This window comes from Neolamprologus brichardi, chromosome 9 (assembly GCF_056152115.1).
Source record: "Neolamprologus brichardi isolate AB-2024 chromosome 9, ASM5615211v1, whole genome shotgun sequence".
Classification (NCBI taxonomy): Eukaryota; Metazoa; Chordata; class Actinopteri; order Cichliformes; family Cichlidae; genus Neolamprologus; species Neolamprologus brichardi.
This window is the reverse complement of record NC_142112.1, coordinates 38,394,144-38,416,317: the sequence shown is the minus strand read 5'-3', so window position 1 is coordinate 38,416,317 and position 22,174 is coordinate 38,394,144. Positions and strand designations below refer to the sequence as shown.

Sequence of the window (22,174 nt, the reverse complement as noted above, 5' to 3'; positions counted from 1 at the left end):
TACTTTAACTTTGTCCCTTTTTTATGAATTAGAAACCAGTGTTGGTCAAGTTACTTGAAAAAAGTAATCAGTAACTAATTACTGATTACTTCCCCAAAAAAGTAATCCCGTTACTTTACTGATTACTTATTTTCAAAAGTAATTAATTACTTAGTTACTTAGTTACTTTTTAAAAACATGATTTACAACCTGAATAGGTGATAAAGTGATAGATCTTTCAGCCCAATTCTACTTTTTCTACATAATCATCATACAAAATGTAATCAAATGGAAAAGTCTCTTTTTAAAACTTGTTTTATTAGTTTTAATCTTTTAACTTTATGCATCAAGCAAAAATTTAATTATCTGCAACATTCTCTGACTGGAAGAAATTAGCTTAATATTTAAACCTATTTTCTGCACATTCCAGCACATAAAATAAAATATTTTGTGTGTTTACACTCAGTCTTTCAAATAGATGCAAGTAAAACACAGCAGAAAATAAATAAAGTCAAAGACTAGCGGTCCTGTTGCTCTATTTTCACCTGAAAGCAGGAGTAGGGTAGGCGGAGGGTTACCCTGGTGCAGGTGTGCAGCGGTCAGTGGAAGAATCCGCGAGTTTCTCTGTGAGTTTCCCATTACGTCGTAGCTACTCGGTGCTTGTTTGGAAGTTTAGGGGTTTTTTCGCTGTAAAAAGAAGTTTTCTTCCCACGCACAACGGACACTAATGTTTTTGTCACTTTTTATGGAATCAAACTCAAAGTAAGGTCAGTACTTCCACGCTTTAAACGCTGCACGCTCATACTCTCTCTGCACTCGATATATGATCCATTGTTGATCTGCACACAGCTGTTGTCACGAACGTCGCGCTCGCTTACGTCACTGTCATGAGACATTCTCGCAAAAAATTACGGTTTTAGTAACGCAGTAACGCAGCGTTCCTACGGGAAAGTAACGGTAATCTAATTACCGTTTTTGCAATAGTAATCCCTTACTTTACTCGTTATTTGAAAAAAGTAATCGGATTACAGTAATGCATTACAAGTAACGCGTTACTGCCCATCTCTGTTAGAAACACAACATCAGCACTGTGGCTGTTTAGGTGTGTTTAAAGCAGGATTCCTGCCAATCAAACATCACAGAAACGTGATTAATGGTGTAAACTGATGAAGGCATTTATACCATTAAACGTAGAAGCACAAATGACTTAATCTTTTTATGTTCTTCTTCTAAAAATACTAAAATATTCTGGCATACATTCAGGTTCTTGTTAAAAATGACAGTAAGTCATCCCTGCAGTTTATTACTGAATGAGGAATTCAGTAGTGAGAGAGAAGTATGTGAGGGTGGTGCAGGACGTGTGAGGACAGCGAGGCTGTGGTGAGGTGTGCGGTTGGAGGCGGGATTACTTCAGGGATCTGCTCTGAGCCTCTTCTTGTTTGCGGTGATGGACAGGCTGACAGATGAGGTCTATATGAACTTTTATGGACTCATTTGCAGACGACACTGTGATCTGAAGTGAGAGTAGGGAGCAGGTGGAGGAGGTGGAGGTATGGGCTGGAAAGAAAAGGAGAAACAGTGTGGAGGGCTACAACAGAAGACACCAACAATGTTCTGGAGGATGAGAACGATCTGGTCCTCGCTATCCATCTCACTCAAGATCAAGCAAGACGTGCTTCCCTGTGAGAGGAAACCCGTTAAGTGTTTGGGACAGAACATCAGCTCAGCAGGACCTCTGCCAAACTCTGCAAAGGTTGGAGAGTGTTGTTGTCTGATGTGACATCCAGGAGGCCGGGATCATTTGGTCTTTTTTCTCCATAAATCCTGGAATGTGGTGATAACATCATAATAAATTATTCTAACATTAACAGTGATGTTGTACAAACAGCTCCGGTTTGAAAACACTTAAGAAACACTTACAGACTTTAGTACTTTAGCCCGTTTCTGAACACGCGACGGAGCGTCCGGACAAGGTGAAGCTCTGCACTGGAGTAGCTTCATGTTAGTTAGCAGAAGATGAAACCTCACTTCCAGGGGAATTCCTGCGGAGTTTGCTCGGCTGCTCCCAGTTGGAGTTTGCATGCAATGTTTATAAACTGACAGAGCTGAGAATAAGCAGCACCGACACGACGGTGAGCCCGAATCCAGACGCACACTTGCAGTCTAAACTCAGCCTTCACCCTAAATAATCTGTCCATGAATGCTTCATAATCTCCATCCGCTGTTTGTTCACAGCGCAGGAGTCTGTGTCGTTTTGTCACTAACGAGCCTCCGTACTCCGACAGGAGTGCACCCCTCGAAATGAGCACGTCTCCGGCTACAATAACATCTGAGTCTGAGGATTTAATTTATGTTTCTGTAAAGAACAGACGGTTTTTTGTTTTGGTGTTTTAGTTTGACCTTATTCCACAAACAGGCTTCAGACAGGATGTGGCGACGCTGCACAGACACAGAGTTTGTAGCTCGCCAGAGGTTGGAAGAAACGCTCGAAGGAGAAAAGAGCAAACCAAGCGTGCGGCCATTCTACACACACACACACACACACACACACACACACACACACACACACACACACACACACACACACAGCAGGGGGCGCACAGAGGCACATACTGTATCTGATGAATAGCTGAAATGGTATGGAAATAAAGGAGGACAGAATATGCATTCACCTAAGCCCAGTGAATACAGACACACACACACACACACACACACACGCACACACACACACACACACACACACACACGCACACACACACACACACAGGCAGGGCTGATGAATGCCTGAAAAATGGAAATAAGGAGGAGAAACTCCCTAAAGGAGCATTCTGTTGTTTTCAGCCGACTCTGCACATCACTGTGTCTTTAACAGACGTGTGTGATGTCATAGAGCAGCACAGGTGTGTGTCTCCATGCAGCAGGTGTGACTGAGGCTACGTCCACACGTACCCGGGTATTTTTGAAAACTCAGTTTTTGCTTTTACGTGTGGACGAGAAAAACGGAGAAAACGCAGCGTCAAAGATGTGCGCCTTTTTTGACGTCACACTGTGCGCCACATTATTGTTTCGGTGAAATGAATTTCTACAACACTGTTACTTGTTCTCTCTGCAGTGTTTAAATGCTTACATATACACACACAGTTACTGTCCCTCCACACATACGACTCGGTTCTGCTTCTATGCCCCAGCTTTGTTTACTATTTCCCACCGAGGCTTCTAGACTTCTGACTGGCCAACATTTCTACACGGTTAGGAATATAGCGCCACCTGTTGCTTTGCCATGTTCCTAGCAGCGTTTTCCTTCATTTCTGCCTTTACGTGTGGACGGGATTAATTTTTTAAAACGAAAACGGAAAATCTCCGTTTTCAAAAATACCCGTGTACGTGTGGACGTAGCCCAAAACTGAAGCACCACAAATCCAGTTCCTGGAGTGGCCACTGGAGTCTGGCAGCGACAATGAGACACTCCCCATCGACTCCCACAGCTTTGCAACAGAAATGAACGGTTTACAGCCTGTTAAAACAAATTGATACGTGTGGACATAGCCTGAATGTGTCCCTCACCTTTTTATGAAAAATCGAGCTTTACCATGCAGAACATTTTCTTTGATCTTGTTGGTTTCTTGTCCTGTGTTTGAGTTTTGGAGCTGGATGAGGTGCTCAAACTTATGAAAGAAATTTGAAAACTGCTTCTTAACACGACAGGTCAACATGTTTTTACTTTGCTTTATTTATTTATTGTCTTTGGTTTCCTGTCACAAACGACTTCAGCCGTGCCGTTTGGATGAGTGCTTCTCGGGAAAGCTGCCGTCTGCAGGGCCACGGTTTAAAGAGCTCACATTCGCTGCTAAAACTGTGTGTGTGACGTGTTTAGGGGACGTCTGTAAACTGTAGATAAAAAACCAAAACAGTGTCCTGCAGTAGTGTGCAAAAATAACCTTAAAAACTCACTTTGGAGATGAGACTAGTGACCATTACTGAAATAAAGAACATCATCGTCAGTACACGACATTTTTAATCGTCGTTCATTATTATTGCTTTGTTCCACAGTAACAGTGGAGCTATGACTGTGTGGTTAACAGTGTTGGTCAAGTTACTTGAAAAAAGTAATTAAAAAAACTAATTACTGATTACTTCCCCCAAGAAGTAATCCCATTACTTTACTGATTACTTATTTTCAAAAGTAATTAATTACTTAGTTACTTAGTTACTTTTTAAAAACACGATTTACAACCTGAATAGGTGATAAAGTGATAGATCTTTCAGCCCAATTCTACTTTTTCTGCATAATCCATCATACAAAATGTAATCAAATGGAAAAGTCTCTTTTTAAAACTTGTTTTATTAGTTTTAATCTTTTAACTTTATGCATCAAGCAAACATTTAATTATCTGCAACATTCACTGACTGGAAGAAATTAGTTTAACATTTAAACCTATTTTCTGCACATTCCAGCACATAAAATAAAATATTTTGTGTGTTTACACTCAGTCTTTCAAATAGATGCAAGTAAAACACAGCAGAAAATAAATAAAGTCAAAGACTAGCGGTCCTGTTGCTCTATTTTCACCTGTAAAGCAGGAGTGGAGTAGGCGGAGGGTTACCCTGGTGCAGGTGTGCAGCGGTCAGTGGAAGAATCCGCGAGTTTCTCTGTGAGTTTCCCATTACGTCGTAGCTACTCGGTGCTTGTTTGGAAGTTTAGGGGTTTTTTCGCTGTAAAAAGAAGTTTTCTTCCCACGCACAACGGACACTAATGTTTTTGTCACTTTTTATGAATCAAACTCAAAGTAAGGTCAGTACTTCCACGCTTTAAACGCTGCACGCTCATACTCTCTCTGCACTCGATATATGATCCATTGTTGATCTGCACACAGCTGTTGTCACGAACGTCGCACTCGCTTACGTCACTGTCATGAGACATTCTCGCAAGAAAATCACGGTTTTAGTAACGCAGTAACGCAGCGTTCCTACGGGAAAGTAATGGTAATCTAATTACCGTTTTTGCAATAGTAATCCCTTACTTTACTTGTTACTTGAAAAAAGTAATCGGATTACAGTAACGCGTTACAAGTAACGCGTTACTGCCCATCTCTGGTTGTTAAAGGTCGTCCCTTTAACCCCGGGCCCTCCACATCCACATACACTACAGTGCTAATTATTTTCCAGTAAGGGACTTAACTCTAAGGGTTCTCCACTTTATTTACTCGTCTGATGTCCGTCAGTGAACAGGCCACAGCTGGACAGATGTCATTTTCTTCATGCATGTGTCATTTTTAAGCTCCTCATTACTTTACAGTTTTCTGTAGCAGAAACACACGGACTAAATGCTCACAGGAGGCTAATGAGGGAAGTGCGAGCACACGGGGAAACAGCTGAACACATGAACATAACGACGTCACAAGGGGAGAGTAAAACTAAAAACATTGAACATAGGAACACAGGACCCCTTCAAAATAAAACAGGAAACATAATGAGACGCAGACATGAAACACATGAAGGGCAAGGGAGACTTAACAGGGGTTGGAAGACACAAGGGGACTCTAATAACAAATGAACTAGAAAAACGAATGAGCTTAACCAAATACTATAAACATCAAAATAAACTAAAACTCAAAACACTGGGTCATAAGACGCAGGGTCGTGACGCTATGCTGCTGTTTCAGCCTCTCCAATATTAAAGAGAACCCTTAAAATCAAATGATTCTCTGCAGTATGAACTTGGCGACAGTGTGGAGGAAGAACTCCCTTTTAACAGGAAAGAACTCAAACCAGCTGAACCACTTGAGTAAGCTGGTTGAACGAACCGCTCGTTCAGCAGGAAGGATTTTAAATGTAATGGTGTCGGATCATCTGAAGCTCACTTTTTGAGTTTCTTCATTCAGTTTCTTAATAATAATAATAATAATTATTATTATTATAATAATTATTATTATTATTATAATAATTATTATGCCGTTTCTTCTGCATTGATTATTTGCTGTGTGTAATAATAGTTTCATAGTTTCATTGTTTATTTTGAATTATTTTACAGCACCACTGACATCGTTTCAGTCACTATTTTCGGTGATTTACCCTGAGAATGTGCCACCATGCTCATCCCCAGGTCTTCACCACAGACTCAAGACGTGATCAGGCAGCTGCAAGGGTTTGGATTATTTATCTGAAGTATTATTTTTGAAACAAAAAGGAGATTCAGAGAGTTTAAGGACATCAAAGTTGACTAACAGCAACCTATCTGTCTGAATCTACTAGCATAAATGTAGTTAATGGTGTCTGTGATGGTTTCAGAAAAGGATCTACTCATAAAGCGACTTTCCAGTTTAAGATTGTTCATAAAGCCTCTGCTTTGCATTTATAATTATTTATAACGGTCTGATTGATGAATATGTAGGAAATGAACTGGAGGTGTTTTGTAGCTGCAGGTTTATTTTCCAATGTTTCAGCCCTAATGTAAAAGTTGTGAAGCTTGTTTGCATGTTTGTGCCTGAATGTGACTTTCCTCGTGCATATTTACATGCGTGTGCGTGTGTGTGTGTGTGTGTGTGTGTGTGTGTGTGTCCTTCCTGAGGGCGACGCTTGTTTGGTTGTCTGTGTTGGCGTGGTGACCCAGAAATTCATCCAGTCTCCCCCGTCTTCCTGTTTCATAACATCTTAACTTTTGGTGTCTGTCGTAAAAAACAAACCCTGCTGTTGTTTCATGTTGTGCAGAATTAAAGCCTCAGATTGTTCTTGAGCAAGGCAGCCGAATGCTAATGTGCAGACCTCAGTCTAGCTTCAGAGGTGAAACAGCTTGCTGCTGTGGTTGTACTCTCCAAGTTTGCACCCTTGTGGTTTTTGGCTCACAGAGGTTTAAATGTCTGGTGATAATACTGCAACTTAAAATAAGGATACAAAAACGGACTTTAAAGGGAAGCATTTCTGTTATTTTCATGTTCTATATGCACATATATTTAACAATTTTCTAGACTTACTGACTTTGCAGAGGAGGATGACTTTTAATTGTTGGAGGAAACTCACCAACACAGCCCAGCTGTCCCCAGCAGGAAATATGTTAATTATTATTAGCATAAGAAAAGCGATCTTTGTTGCGTTATTCACCTCGTAAGTGGATAACATTTCTAGATCCAAATGCTCCTTTCTTTTCCAAAAGCAACAAAACTCTGTGGCACCACTGACAGTTAACCCTTTAAAACCGGTCGGAGCGGGCACGCTCTGTTTTGCGTAACTATTTATAAATCCCAGTAGCTCTGCAACCACGTGAGCTAGCGCAATAATTTTTTTTGCATATGAAACCGGAGGAGTTGTACTTACATCTTATGCCATCAGCTTGTCCTCGGTCACAGTTTCCTTCCACATATAGCTTTGCAAAAACTGCATAAAAAGCACTTGCAGCAACTAAAACATAATATTCCAGAAACACGCTTTGCTGATCCGATCAGCTGTTCATAACACTTCCTACGTCCATCAGCGCAAACTATCGCATGTCCGCCATGACCTGCCCAAAACCAGAAGTGATGTCATGACTTTCTGTGTGGTTTCTGGGATGCTTAGGACTCATATTGCACTGCTGGAAATAGTTTATTTTGATGCATATGCTGCTTTTTTGCAAATTTGCATTATAATATTTATTTTCGTTTTTCCTGCAGTATATGAAAATTGGTGTATTTCAAAAATAAAACTATGAAGACACTCAAAATAAATTTCCTGTGGTGGGAAACTATTTTGTGCAACTTTTTTGTATTTACAGTTTTGAGGGATAAGCCTCTTAAATTTCTCTAACTAGAAATATATGTTAAAAAAGCAAAAACGATTTTCAATTTTTTGTAGTTTATTGCACTTTCTTGCAATTTATGTAATTTCTATGCACTTAATGCAGACATATTATTAAAATTTGGGCTATAATGGTTGTATTGATGTATAGCAACTTGAAATGCTCCCAAAAATGGCTCCACAGCATGTAAAAATATAATATAAGCTCTGGCGGACTTGGTTCTATGGTAGGTCTTAAAGGGTTTAAAAAAAATCATGATTGCAATAAAGTTTAACATCAAGGCATCCATGAAAAAGAGTATTTACGAAGGTGGTCAGATAGCTAGCCTCAATCTAAAGATGATGTTCCATATTCTGACTGATAATTCCTAAAAAAACACTCAAACATGCAGAACTCAGGAGACTGAAAGACTTTACCAACCCTCCAAACAGCAGTATAGTCAGACTGGTTGACATATAATGTGCTATCAGGTTCCATGATGTAAAATACTGAAAAGCAACCAAATTGAAGCCAAAATAACGTCAGAGATTATCCGACTATAAGACGAGATTAGTGCACGATTTCTTGCTACGAAACAGTCCTGATCTTAAGGTTAAGGTCCGCACTGCAGCGTGCTAACAGGACGAGAGCCTCATCCAACACGCGGCCGACACGTCATCACTTATTAAGGGGATTGCAGCATGCAGTATCGGCATTAAGCACTAGTTGGTTCAGCATTTCCTGAAACCTAAAGGTCTTGCTGCAAAAGAATTAGTAGTAAACAACAATGCAAAGACACAATGAGCAGGGAACATAATTAAAAGCACGAAACACAGTTGAAGCTCTGCAGAGCAACAGATCTGTAATCATCTGTTCAGCCATTTGAAGTTTGTAGCAGTTCATTGTGGTTTAGCCTGAAGCTGCTGGAAGCAGTATGGAGGCTGATTAGTGTCTGAAAGAAGGGTAACATTAAATATATGACTCTGTCTGACTCTGAAGAAATATTTTCAGGTAATGCCAATTAGAGCATTCTTTGAGAGAAGTGCCTGGAAAAATGGCCAGAAGCCTTGAAAGATCAGAAGATCAGCTCGTAGGACTTTTACTGTGTTGGCTCATCTGTGTCTCATGCCCGTGCACCCTGCATCTTTTTCCAGAACGTGAAAGGACATTGGAGGAGGTAGTAAAGGAAAACAGACAGAAGGGAAAGGGTATAGGCAGGTCCAAGACTGTGAAGAAGTCAAACAGGAAGTTGTTAAACAAAAGACAATGGTAACAGGGTGCTGAAATATGAGACGACAAAATAGAAATCAAAGAGTAAAGAACATAATAATGCATTTAAATGTCAGACGGCACCATTACTAAAATGTACTAAAAGTCAAGTTTGACCAGTCACTGGGTTGTAATGGTTCCCCTGGCTGGTAATTTCAGAGCTGAATGTTCCTCTGATTATAAATTAGGTACAATAAATGTAGGAGTTTGTCAAAAGGTTGCTGGAAACAATCTTGTGGTCTTAAAAGGTCCTCAGAAAGCTGTGTGAGTGGAACATTTTAGGCCTCTTTGATGTAATTTAGAGTTATGAATCATTCATAAAACACATGCGTCTGACAGCTTTCATTCACAACGTGGTTAAAATTAGGAGCTGACAGTGAGGTGTCCGAGATAAGATTACAGGCTGAACGCAGCGAGATTGTAGGCATGCATCGTGTTTTTACACGATTCAGACTGTAGACATTTAATCTGGCAGCATTTACCTTATTTAATGTGTATATATATATATATATATATATATATATATATATATATGTATATATATATATATGTGTGGATGCTCATATCAAACATGGCCAGAATTTTAAATATTGAGGTCAATGTATAGTGAACGGTCATCCTTCTCTAACTGCTCAGTTTAGAGCAGCTATTTCTTCTAATGGCGCTGATGGCATAGAAACAGGGTATCCCCCATACTGTTATCTCAGGCAAATAAGCCCCACAGCCTGCTGGTCAAAGAGCGAGGAGCTAAAGTGACATCCATCTTTTATGGCTGATCTGGAATTAGGCTGTAGAGGTAGCAAGTTAATTATACCATTCAAATCTTTTCTTCCCAAGATGTATTTTATAATTCATCCTGATTGCAACATGATACACTCAGCAGTCAGCTGATCCCTCCATGAAACTCTTACAACAGGACTTCCTTCCTCCAAGAGAAAGTTGCCAGGATAGATGTGTGGACACAATCATCAGGGCCTTTTTGGCATAAATTAGCTCCACTACAGCCGAATCACATTCTCGTTTCTTGGTCACTACCAGAGATGGGCAGTAACTGTAATCTGATTACTTTTTTTAAGTAACGAGTAAAGTAAGGGATTACTATTGCAAAACCGGTAATTCGATTACCGTTACTTTCCCGTAGGAACGCTGCGTTACTGCGTTACTAAAACCGTAATTTTTTGCGAGAATGTCTCATGACAGTGACGTAAGCGAGTGCGACGTTCGTGACAACAGCTGTGTGCAGATCAACAATGGATCATATATCGAGTGCAGAGAGAGTATGAGCGTGCAGCGTTTAAAGCCTGGAAGTACTGACCTTACTTTGAGTTTGATTCCATAAAAAGTGACAAAAACATTAGTGTCCGTTGTGCGTGGGAAGAAAACTTCTTTTTACAGCGAAAAAAACCCTAAACTTCCAAACAAGCACCGAGTAGCTACGACGTAATGGGAAACTCACAGAGAAACTCGCGGATTCTTCCACTGACCGCTGCGGCACACCTGCACCAGGGTAAACCTCCGCCTACACCACTCCTGCTTTACAGGTGAAAATAGAGCAACAGGACCGCTAGTCTTTGACTTTATTTATTTTCTGCTGTGTTTTACTTGCATCTATTTGAAAGACTGAGTGTAAACACACAAAAAAAAAATATTTTATGTGCTGGAATGTGCAGAAAATAGGTTTAAATATTAAACAAATTTCTTCCAGTCAGAGAATGTTGCAGATAATTACATTTTTGTTTGATGCATAAAGTTAAAAGATTAAAACTAATAAAACAAGTTTTAAAAAGAGACTTTTCCATTTGATTACATTTTGTATGATGGATTATGCAGAAAAAGTAGAATTGGGCTGAAAGATCTATCGCTTTATCACCTGTTCAGGTTGTAAATCGTGTTTTTAAAAAGTAACTAAGTAACTAAGTAATTAATTACTACTTACCAGTAATCAGTAATTAGTTACTGATTACTTTTTTCAAGTAACTTGACCAACACTGGTCATTACTGTGAGCTAATGACCAGAACTGAGATCGACTTGCTCTTCGCCACGTTGGTCTGGTAGACTTGTATTACTGCAGAGCTTAGGTTAAGCCCTGTAAACAAAGACACTGATTTGCTTGTCCCACATTGCTTTAGCTGAGGGTTTATGGATGGTGGACACTGAAGCTGCTTGTATGTATTTAAGGTAGTGGCTTGTGTGGGTTAAGGTTCTTCATGGAGTTACTGGCTGCTGATTCCTGTGGTCCGGTCAACAGTATTCCTCTAACTGTTTTCCTGTAAACATTCGAGGACAATGAATATGAGTGTTAGGTTTAGAAAAAGCTGGTTTGGGTTTCCATTGTAGCGTGTCCCTGCTTTGTCTGTGCAACAAGGCTCCTGCAGACACAAAAGTTACTTCTTATCAAACAGATTTCTTACAAATTCCTGCTGACTGTGACGAATAAAAAGGATTCGCCTTCATGAACATGGGACAACTTTGGGGCCTTTTTCGTGATGATTCCTGGTTTTCTTCTCTTTCTGTTTGAGAAGAAAAACTTAAGATTTATTTGCTTTTCCAGCCTTTTTGTCATCTTTCAGTGTCGCTGATCTTTCCTAACTCAACTTGGGGAATTTTATTGTTTCAGCTGGGAGGGCCAACAAATCTTATGATACCAATAAACGTGTACGTGACCAAGTGATGGAGTCAAATGGAAACCAGGACCAAGCAGCTCATCGGGACCTGCTGTAGTTGGGGCACGAGTGTGTGTGAGAGAGACTGAGTGGATGACAGCTTTTGATAAGAATGGAAAACAGAGCTAGATCTTCCTTTGATGTGGACACACACACGTGAATGCACGTACACACACACACACACATACACACACACACACTCTTCAGAAATCAGATTTGGGAGCTGTGAAGAATAAATGCATGAAGGGTTGAAAAACGAGGGCTGTCTAATCATTCAATTAGGATCCAAGGCAGATGGTCTGGACACACACACACACACACACACACACACACACACACACACAGACCTGTTACACACTCTCTTGAAACTCTCAGTGTAATCCTATAGTCAGTCTCTCTCTTTCTCTCCTTCAGTGTAACCCTATACTCGATTGCCCCGTTTCTGAGTTTAACGAGACTATTGTTGGTCTGCACTTCATTATCTCAACTTCCCATAATTATCAGACTCTATACATGGAAACAAAACACCACACAAATAGCATGCTTTCTATGCATGTGCGAGTGTGTTTTGTCTTTAGCCATCTTCCAATATTAACTGCACCACAGTGACCTTCTTGCAGAAAACAGTCTTCTCCAACCTGCACATTAGTCCCTGCAGGCCTGGTGGACTCACAGACTTCACTGCACTTGTTTCAGCTTACAACTAAACTATAAACAAGATGAATTTGATCTGTTTGATTAAACATACTTTTAATGGGTGTATGGCTGGAAAAAAAAGTAGTAAATAAGTTGGTGAGGTGGATGAAGGGCGAAACGAGAAACCCAAAGATTTCGTTTCACCAATCACATGGATGCTATTGCCTGAACAGACTCTTTTAAAAGCCCCAGTTATATATTCCTGTTACACATTTTTCATCATTCAGTCCTACTTTATGTCCGTTTCAAGGACCTCGTCTTCTTTGTTTTTCCCTCTTTCCCCCGTTGTTTTTGCCTCACCGACTTTCTTCAGTCTAAATCTGATGTTTCTTTTCTCTGTTTTAATATGTTTTCCTCCTAAAGGGGAGCTCAGTTATGGCAAAAAGCATGATCATAAATGCTGGAGTTTGTCTGGGAGATAGGCCGAGACTTGTGGCGCGTCCCTTGGAAAGGGCAGCTGTGTGTGTGGGTGCAGACGTGTGCAATAAGACCTGTGTGGTAGCTACACTGAGCAGTCCTGATTATCTTGTTTTCATTAATCATTAACAGGCAGGATTGTAATAGAGATTAAAACCTGGCTCTGGCTTCCTGTGTCCGTTGTTTGGGTCCTTTCCCCTGTGACCAATAACAAGTAGAGGTCGGCAGACCTGCAGACTCCTCTGGATCAGAAAGGAGGATACTTATCTATATTTATGCCTCCTCCTTCGTTGACCGCGTAATAATATTTAGCTTTAATTATTTTACATATTACTGTAAAACATGCGTGGCTTCTTCTCTGCAGTGATGAAGGAATGAAATAACGTCGCTGCTGCTTCTCAATCTGAAGGCCTTCAGTGTAAATCAGCTTCGTCTGTGAGTTAATTGTTTAATGTGCTGCTGTCCTTGCTTGCCGTGAATGGCTCCATCAGGGATCAATAAAGGATTTGATTGATTTGATTGATGGGGAGGGGATTGGACTCTGGCTTTCTTTCTTCTTCATCGAGGATTCGCCTCCATGCAGCCTGTTAATGAGGTCTGGTGCCTTTGTTCAGCCATCAGTTGGCGTGTTTGATAGAGCTGAGGTTGGCGCTCTGTGCAGACCAGTCCGGTTCTTCCATCCCAAACTGGGATTGTATCTTCATGGAAACAGGCCACCATCATGTAGAAAGGGGAAAAATGAGCAGTGTGATTGTCTTACCTGGACTAAATATGTAAAACGGATCAAAATCGCTGTTCCCGTTGACTCGGTGTTTCATACAGTAGTGTCATCTGGTTATTTGTAAAACACCTCGTGCAGCTGTTGACATCGCAGAGGTGTCAAGCAGAGTGGGAGGGGGGGCAGGTGTGATTGAGCTTCATCAGGTTGGAGTCGATCGTGGAGAGTTTTTCAGGCTGATTGCCGCCCTTTCAAAGGGCCCGAGCGGCAGCCGAATGATGAGCGAGGTGAAGCTGGGGTTGTCCTGAGTGGCAGAACGCCGTCTCAGAGGACGTAATCATCCCGCGAGCGACGAGGCCGTTCAATCACAGCTCTGTCCCGATGCCCACGGACACTCCTGGCACTCAAATCAAACGCTCGTCAGCTCATGACTCGAGGATTCAAAATATACTCAACGAGTGTTTCCTATCATCAGTTTTGACCTAAAGAGGGAGGCCGCTTCTATTTGACTTCCTTACTAAAGTCTCTGCATCAGCACCGACGCATTTCGCAGCTCTGTTAACATAAAATATGGAAGTTACAGCGTTGTAGTCCTTAACTGTAATGTGCTCGGCAAGTTTATGCTTTGCAAATGTCACCGATGATTTTTTTAAGAGGAAGCTGAAATGGACAGATGTGAAAATAAAATTACGTCAAAACTAAAGTGATTAATCCCACAGTGCAAACACAGTAAGCTGGATGTTGAGCATGCTCAGTGACTTCTTTACAAACAGCTGCTCTGAGATTCATAGTCGTTAACCCTTTAAAGCCGGTCAGAGCGGGCACGCTCTGTTTTGCGCAACTATTTTTAAATCCCGGTAGCTCTGCAACCACGTGAGCTAGCGCAATAATTTTTTTTGCATATGAAACCGGAGGAGTTGTACTTACATCTTATGCCATCAGCTTGTCCTCGGTCACAGTTTCCTTCCACATATAGCTTTGCAAAAACTGCATAAAAAGCACTTGCAGCAACAAAAACATAATATTCCAGAAACACGCTTTGCCGATCCGATCAGCTGTTCATAACACTTCCTACGTCCAACAGCGTGAACTATCACATGTCCGCCATGACCTGCCCGAAACCGGAAGTGACGTCATTTTCACGGAAATGTAGTTTTTTACCATCAGGGCCTCATGAGCCTATACTGGTGTTTTTAAAAGTTATGTTTGACTTTATGACTTTCTGTGTGGTTTCTGGGATGCTTAGGACTCATATTGCACTGCTGGAAATAGTTTATTTTGATGCATATGCTGCTTTTTTGCAAATTTGCATTAAAATATTTATTTTCGTTTTTCCTGCAGTGTATAAAAATTGGTGCATTTCAAAAATAAAACTATGAAGACACTCAAAATAAATTTCCTGTGGTGGGAAACTATTTTGTGCAACTTTTTTGTATTTACAGTTTTGAGGGATAAGCCTCTTAAATTTCTCTAACTAGAAATATATGTTAAAAAAACAAAAACGATTTTCAATTTTTTTGTAGTTTATTGCACTTTTTTGCAATTTATGTAATTACTATGCACTTAATGCAGACATATTATTAAAATTTGGGCTGTAATGGTTGTATTGATGTATAGCAACTTGAAATGCTCCCAAAAATGGCTCCACAGCATGTAAACATATAATATAAGCTCTGGCGGACTTGGTTCTATGGTAGGTCTTAAAGGGTTAATATTGGGAAACATTATGACTCATAACACAACAGGAGGATGATTTTCTGGTGGTCAGTCAGCTGTTTTTTTTCTGACTATATGTGAGACGTCAGCAGATTTTGGGCTTGTGATTTACTTTTCAATCTACAGATTTCATATTCTGGTTTAATTTCAAATAACAATCATCATAATAATCCCGCTGTAAACTTGAAGCTGCCATGCTGCTTATAATTATTAAAACCATTAAAGCTTCTGTAGACCTTGGAGACAACTCAACAATGAACTGTGTCAGAAATATCTGAAATACTTGGTGTGTCATCTCTATATTTTTGATGTTTGCAAACATGCACTGGTTTAAATTTTGTTAAGTTTAAACATAATCATATCCAGCACAACTGGATCGATTTATATTTTGATTTACTGAACTGCTACAAAGCTTTGCATTTCTTTTTCCTGTGACTTGATGAACGAGTTCCCAGCAGCAGCTCCGCTGGGTTTTGGTGACAGTGTGTTGAAGTGTGTTCTGTTTGATTCAGCAGGTTGTGGAATTAGATTAGATTACTATGTTCACACTGGAAGTTTAAAGTAGGAAGTCATTTTTCATAGCTAACCTCTGTCCCCTGTGTGTGTGTGTGTGTGTGTGTGTGTGTGTGTGTGTGTGTGTGTGTGTGTGTGTGTGTGTGTGCGCGCAGCTGGTATACTAGGCCAGTCAGCAGCAGGATCAGGATGAGAAGATGGCTGGCTGTGTGTTTCCAATGGGACCAGAGAGCTTTCAGCGCTTCACGCCGGACTCCCTGGCGGCCATCGAGCAGCGCATCGCCCAGGAGGAGGCCCGACGCAACAAACACTACCAGGAGGTGCGTCAAAACAAACACACACACACGGCTCACACAAGCACAACAAGATGCTGGAGGGTAAACGTGGAAATAAAGAAGTGAGCCGTCATAAGCAGACAGATGTGAGATATTTCATGTGGTTTGTGTGTCTGTGTGTGCGTCAGGACCTGGGCGACGTGGAGCTCCCGCGGCCCCGGCCCGATCTGGAGGCAGGAAAACAGCTGCCACGCATCTTCGCTGACATCCCATCTCATCTGGTGGGCGTTCCTCTGGAAGACATCGACCCATACTACTTCAAAGACAAGAGGGTAGGTCACCCAGAGAAAGTGTGTGTGTGTGTGTGTGTGTGTGTCCTGGATTGCTCACAAATCTGTTTACATGGTAATATTGTGGAGACTTAACCATGTAAATAGGACAAATCAGCTGACTTCAGACTTCATGTAACCAAAAATGTTTAGTCAAAGCTGATCGATTCCACAGGAAAGCAGGTGGAAGCCATTTTTTATTTTATTTTTTTTTGTTATATTTGATAAGTTATCTGATTAATATCGTGGGTTGATGTGAGATACAAATAGGGATGGGTATCGTTGCCAATCTGGTACTTTTGAAACGGTGCCGGTGCTTAAACGGTGCTCAAACCGGTGCTTAAAGAATGGAGAACACAAACTTTGTTCAAAAACCTCTCATGTTCAGCTGCTTTTTTGTAAAAAGATAACAATGTTAGCCTTTTCTGCAGCTATGGGGCATATATGGTATCACTCTTGGCTGGAAGCAGTGCTTAAACAATGGAAAAAACACAAACTTTGTCCAAAAACCTCTCATGTTTAACTGTTTCCCACTTTTTCTTTGGTCATTTTAGCCTTTTTGTCCAGGGTGAAGGGAGTATCTGCCATCAAACAAGAAGACAGCTGCATGTAGCTATGATGATGTTTGCTAGTTCACCTTACATGCATTAATGTAATAACGTGGTTAGCCTACTCAACGTAAATTACACACGAACAACATTAAGCTACTCACGCAGAGAAGAACGGCTGCTGCTGCATCATCATCCTCATCATTTCTGCTACACTGGCAGGGCTAGGGGCCAGGACTCTCCTCTTCGGGTTTTTGGGGGATGTTGCTAACTCCGGGTCGATAACAGGCACCACACCTGCAGTAGATGTGCTCGGTGTGAGGTCTCGCAGCAAGCTATCAAATACGGCGCATTTCTCGGCTTTAAAAAAAAACGCTATGCGTCGCCAGGTGTTTCATCAGATTTGAGGTGTTACCTCCTTTGACAGTATCAGCTTAAAGCACTTGTTGCAGCTGCTGAGTTTGCATCTTTTGCTGTGAAGTACAGCCAGACTTTGACCGCTTCGCCTTGGACATTTTTAATCTGTAGCTCTGCTCTAAAAGAACGTACGTACCTGGACCCGCCTACTATCCTCGGAAACGTAAAATGATTGGCTAGAATCTAAAGTGTATCACAGCTCAGGAAAAAAAAAGCACCGAAATGTGCGCTGCTTTTTGGTCTGGTTACTACCGTTTATGTCAGAACCGGTACCCATCCCTAGATACAAACCATCCCAGAAGTCCGTGCTTTGGTTTTGGTGAGTGGATTTCTATTATTTTTTAGTCTGCGATGGCGCAGACACTCTAGGATGATATTCTCCCTGTGATTGGGAAAAGTTGGTGATTTTTCAGTGATTGCATTGAATTTTTCCTGATTCTGGGACAGAAAAGCTCTCAGGCAGATTGGCGAAGGTTTGGAAATAACTGCCGTCTAACAGACTCCAACGTGTTTCAGTCAGTCGGGGTCAATCTGCACCGATGAGCACAACTGCATGTCTTTGAAATAGTTCTCGATTGGTTGGTTCTGGTTATTTTCTGAGCCCCTCAGGAGGAGGCTCAGAAAATAACCTCTGTCTCAGATCTGAAGTTCTGGTTGTGAGTATCTAATGTGAATTGTTTTTTGTATGTATATTTTAAGATTTTGCAACACATCGCACAGTTTTGTGATTTTTGTCAGTTTTTCACAGTTGAACATGGTTTTATCACAAACTGATTGCGTGTATATTTGCCAACTTAACCCCCTTCAATCACAAACCGATGGAAACACACTGATAGCAGACCGACTTCATCCTATTGCCACTTTATTGGCGTCTTGGTTAAAGTTGCTTTAAAGGTTTTAAAAGTCATTTAGCTTAAACGTTTATGGCTTTGATTATTTTGGTTTTTCTGCAGTTGAGCCACTGTTTTCTCTCTGTAGATGTAGCTGTAGCATTATTTAGCACTAATTAGCCAATATGCTTTTCTCTAGCTAAGACTGTTAGCATTGGCCACAGATCTCCAAACCAGACGGTGGCTCATCCAGGTCTTATTCAGTCTTTGGGACTGACTAACTCCTGGAGCCAGCCTCCAGTAGAGCCTGCCAGGAACAATCTACATACTATTCTCAAAATCTATGTAAACTAAACTGCAAATCTACTGTTATAGAAAATACTACATGTATCAGATCTTATGGTTTGTTACATTTCAGAGAACTAAAATAATTTAAAGTAGATTCATCACTTATTTACATTTACAGAAAGATTATACATGAAGAAATCTTAAAGCCACAGAGATGAACACTTTACCCACCCAAAACCCACAAACCCAAGACACAGCACCCATATTATTTAGAAATTAATTCTAAGGAATAAAAATGGAGGCCTTGGCTCCCTGGTTCACTGCTTTAGAGCCTTTTTGGCAGCACAGTGCATTATTAATAAAATCTGTGTATTTATGTATTTTTCTGTCTGGTTCTCCTGCAGACGTTCATAGTCCTGAACAAAGGGAAGGCCATCTTCCGTTTCAGTGCCACATCCGCCCTCTACATCTTCAGCCCCTTCCACCCTATCCGGAGACTCGCCATCAAGATCCTCGTGCACTCATATCCTTAAGTACACAAACTCTGCTGCTACTGTCTGCACTTGCCTTATGATGTGCAGAGAAATGGCTGCGGGTGGGGGTCAGGGGTCAGTTACAGAGGAGCCTCCAGTGCTTTCAGTGTGTGCTGAAGGATGCTGTGTGAGAGAAGCCGGGCCACCCTGATGGCAACAGAAGCAGTTGTTGTGGTTGTTGTTTTGCCTTCGTCTGTGCTTCACTGCGTCTCACTGTGACTGATGGGGCAGCGATATCTCAGATACTGTTTTATTTTGATCACAACCATCAACACGCAGTCCCGTTTAAAGAGACCATCACGCACAGTTTCACAAGATTAGAGGGTTAGAAAAGCTTAGCTTCATTCTTATCAGAAAATATTCAAATTAAAATCAGAAAATATTTAAAATTAAAATCAGAAAATATTCAAATTAAAATCAGAAATATTCAAATTAAAATCAGAAAATATTTAAAATCAAAATCAGAAAATATTCAAATTAAAATGAGAAAATATTCAAATTAAAATCAGAAGATATTTAAAATTAAAATCAGAAAATATTCAAATTAAAATCAGAAAATATTCAAATTAAAATCAGAAAATATTTAAAATTAAAATCAGAAAATATTCAAATTAAAATCAGAAAATATTCAAATTTATCGGAAAATAAATATTAATATAAACTAAAAGTCAAGTTTAAAGGGCAGGACGGTCTAAGACAAGGTTGCATCATGGGAAATGTAGGCTCCAAGAGATTTGAACGTAATGTTTTAGTCTCTGCTGCTTTTCTTAAACAAACAGATAAATTAGATAAGGATTTTAATGATTAATTGTTAATGTGAGTATTTATTGGTAGTATTGGATTTCAGGTTGTTGAGCAGTATTAGGATTTGTCATTGTTTCCTTATTTTAGAGGTACGAGAACGCGTGAGCTGATCACAATAACAATCCCAGTCGCACTGATGATGATGATAATTATTTATTATGCTCCTGCTTTTTACAGAATTCGCTCGGGCAGTTATGTGAGCATTGATTGTACAGCAGTACATCTTAAGGTCCTCAAAGATAAAAGACAGGGGACAGCTTCCTTTTTGTTGAATGTGCTGATTGGTTGGCACCACAAAAAGTCAAGATCCTGTAAAGCTATGTGTACATACTGTGTATGCATGTGGGCCTGGCACGCAGCCGGATTAATGATGCTCTATGTTAACTGAAGAGATAAAGGTTTAAAGGTCCAGCTCTGTGCTGACAGGTGAACGTACACAAAGTCTGTGTGATGGGTGGCATGCTAACTGCTCAGCTTATGTTATGTTGAAGGATAGCAGACCTAATGCTAACACGCTTTCGCTGCAAATCAAAACTCATTATTCTGCAAACCTGCTGGAAACACATGAAACGTATTTAACAGTACGATAAGTTCCTCTCTCTGGCCAGAAGAGGGCAGCTCCTCTGGAAACAACCACACTACTCACTTGATTTTTCTCTCTTAGAAAATATTTAATGTCAGTAAAATACTCAAGTAAATGTACTCTGATTCCTAACGGCCCTATTCATGCTCTGGTGTAGTGATGTAGGGGATCATTTGTTGGGGCAGCACCAGCCAATCATATGTTTGAAAGGAGCGGAGGTTGCTGCATGTGGTAGGTGGGGGACTGTGCCACCCCAGGTTCCAGGTGTGGATACGTCCCTGACAGTAAAGCTCACATTTGAATATTCCAGTTGTGTTAGTAAACGTATCTTGTTAACCCTTTAAAGCCGGTAAGAGTGGGCACGCTCCGTTTTGCGTAACTATTTTTAAATCCCGGTAGCTCTGCAACCACGTGAGCTAGCGCAATAATTTTTTTTGCATATGAAACCGGAGGAGTTGTACTTACATCTTATGCCATCAGCTTGTCCTCGGTCACAGTTTCCTTCCACATATAACTTTGCAAAAACTGCATAAAAAGCACTTGTAGCAACAAAAACATAATATTCCAGAAACACGCTTTGCCGATCCGATCAGCTGTTTGTAACACTTCCTACGTTGGAATAGACGTCAGCACGAACTTTTGCATGTCCGCCATGACCTGCCCGAAACCGGAAGTGACGTCATTGTCGCGGAAATGTAGTTTTTTTTTTTACCATCAGGGCCTCATGAGCCTATACTGGTGTTTTTAAAAGTTATCTTTGACTTTATGACTTTCTGTGTGGTTTCTGGGATGCTTAGGACTCATATTGCACTGCTGGAAATAGTTTATTTTGATGCATATGCTGCTTTTTTGCAAATTTGCACTATAATATTTATTTTCGTTTTTCCTGCAGTGTATAAAAATTGGTGTATTTCAAAAATAAAACTATGAAGACAGTCAAAATAAATTTCCTGTGGTGGGAAACTATTTTGTGCAACTTTTTTGTATTTACAGTTTTGAGGGATAAGCCTCTTAAATTTCTCTAACTAGAAATATATGTTAAAAAAGCAAAAACGATTTTCAATTTTTTTGTAGTTTATTGCACTTTTTTGCAAGTTATGTAATTACTATGCACTTAATGCAGACATATTATTAAAATTTAGGCTGTAATGGTTGTATTGATGTATAGCAACTTGAAATGCTCCCAAAAATGGCTCCACAGCATGTAAACATATAATATAAGCTCTGGCGGACTTGGTTCTATGGTAGGTCTTAAAGGGTTAAAGCACTAAGGTTCTCATAGCTTTCAAAAATGTTCCATATTTCACTGTAATCAAAGTTGCGTACAATTAAAATATCTGTTAGCTTAACTCACAGATGTGTAAAGTTAAACTAAGCAAGTGTTTGCTGTCGGTAGTTCAGATGATTATTTTTTCAGCAAAGTTAGTTAAAAACTGCCATCCTCATTAATATCAGTTAAAAGCAGATGCTTTTTGCTAGCCAAGCCAGCTAGCTGGTCCAAAAGTGACGTCTATCTTCAGACTGCTAAGATGATCCTGGGCTAAACGGGTCGGTCTACACAAAGTCTGTGTTAAGCTGATTCTTAACAAATCAGATCTGGCTGTAAACAGTCAGGGGATGCCTTTTATGAATAAAGTGAATACGTTGACTTATTCAGCTAAAGGCCAATTCCTGCATTTCTGTGCTCAAAACTCTTTAATTTCACAGATTAGATCTTTTCTCATTATGAGGAAATGGAAGCAGAAAAACAAAAACAAAGCGACTGTTCAGCGTTTTATGGAAAAAAGTTAATCAAATGTAAATTATTAATGTGAAATAAAAAGACTTTTTATTTGATAAAAATAC

At 40.3% G+C, this 22,174-nt stretch overlaps 1 protein-coding gene across 1 annotated transcript in view; it reads left to right on the top strand.

Annotated features, from left to right (window-relative positions):
• The window catches only part of LOC102799570 (sodium channel protein type 3 subunit alpha-like), a 281,657-nt gene that overhangs the window by 48,053 nt on the left and 211,430 nt on the right, over positions 1-22,174 (top strand). Inside the window, exons 2-4 of the mRNA XM_087846568.1 lie at positions 15,878-16,042; positions 16,186-16,329; positions 18,814-18,932. Of these exons, the coding sequence (XP_087702694.1) occupies positions 15,920-16,042; positions 16,186-16,329; positions 18,814-18,932 (386 nt within the window). The 5' untranslated portion in view covers positions 15,878-15,919. The remainder of the gene's footprint in view (positions 1-15,877; positions 16,043-16,185; positions 16,330-18,813; positions 18,933-22,174) is intronic.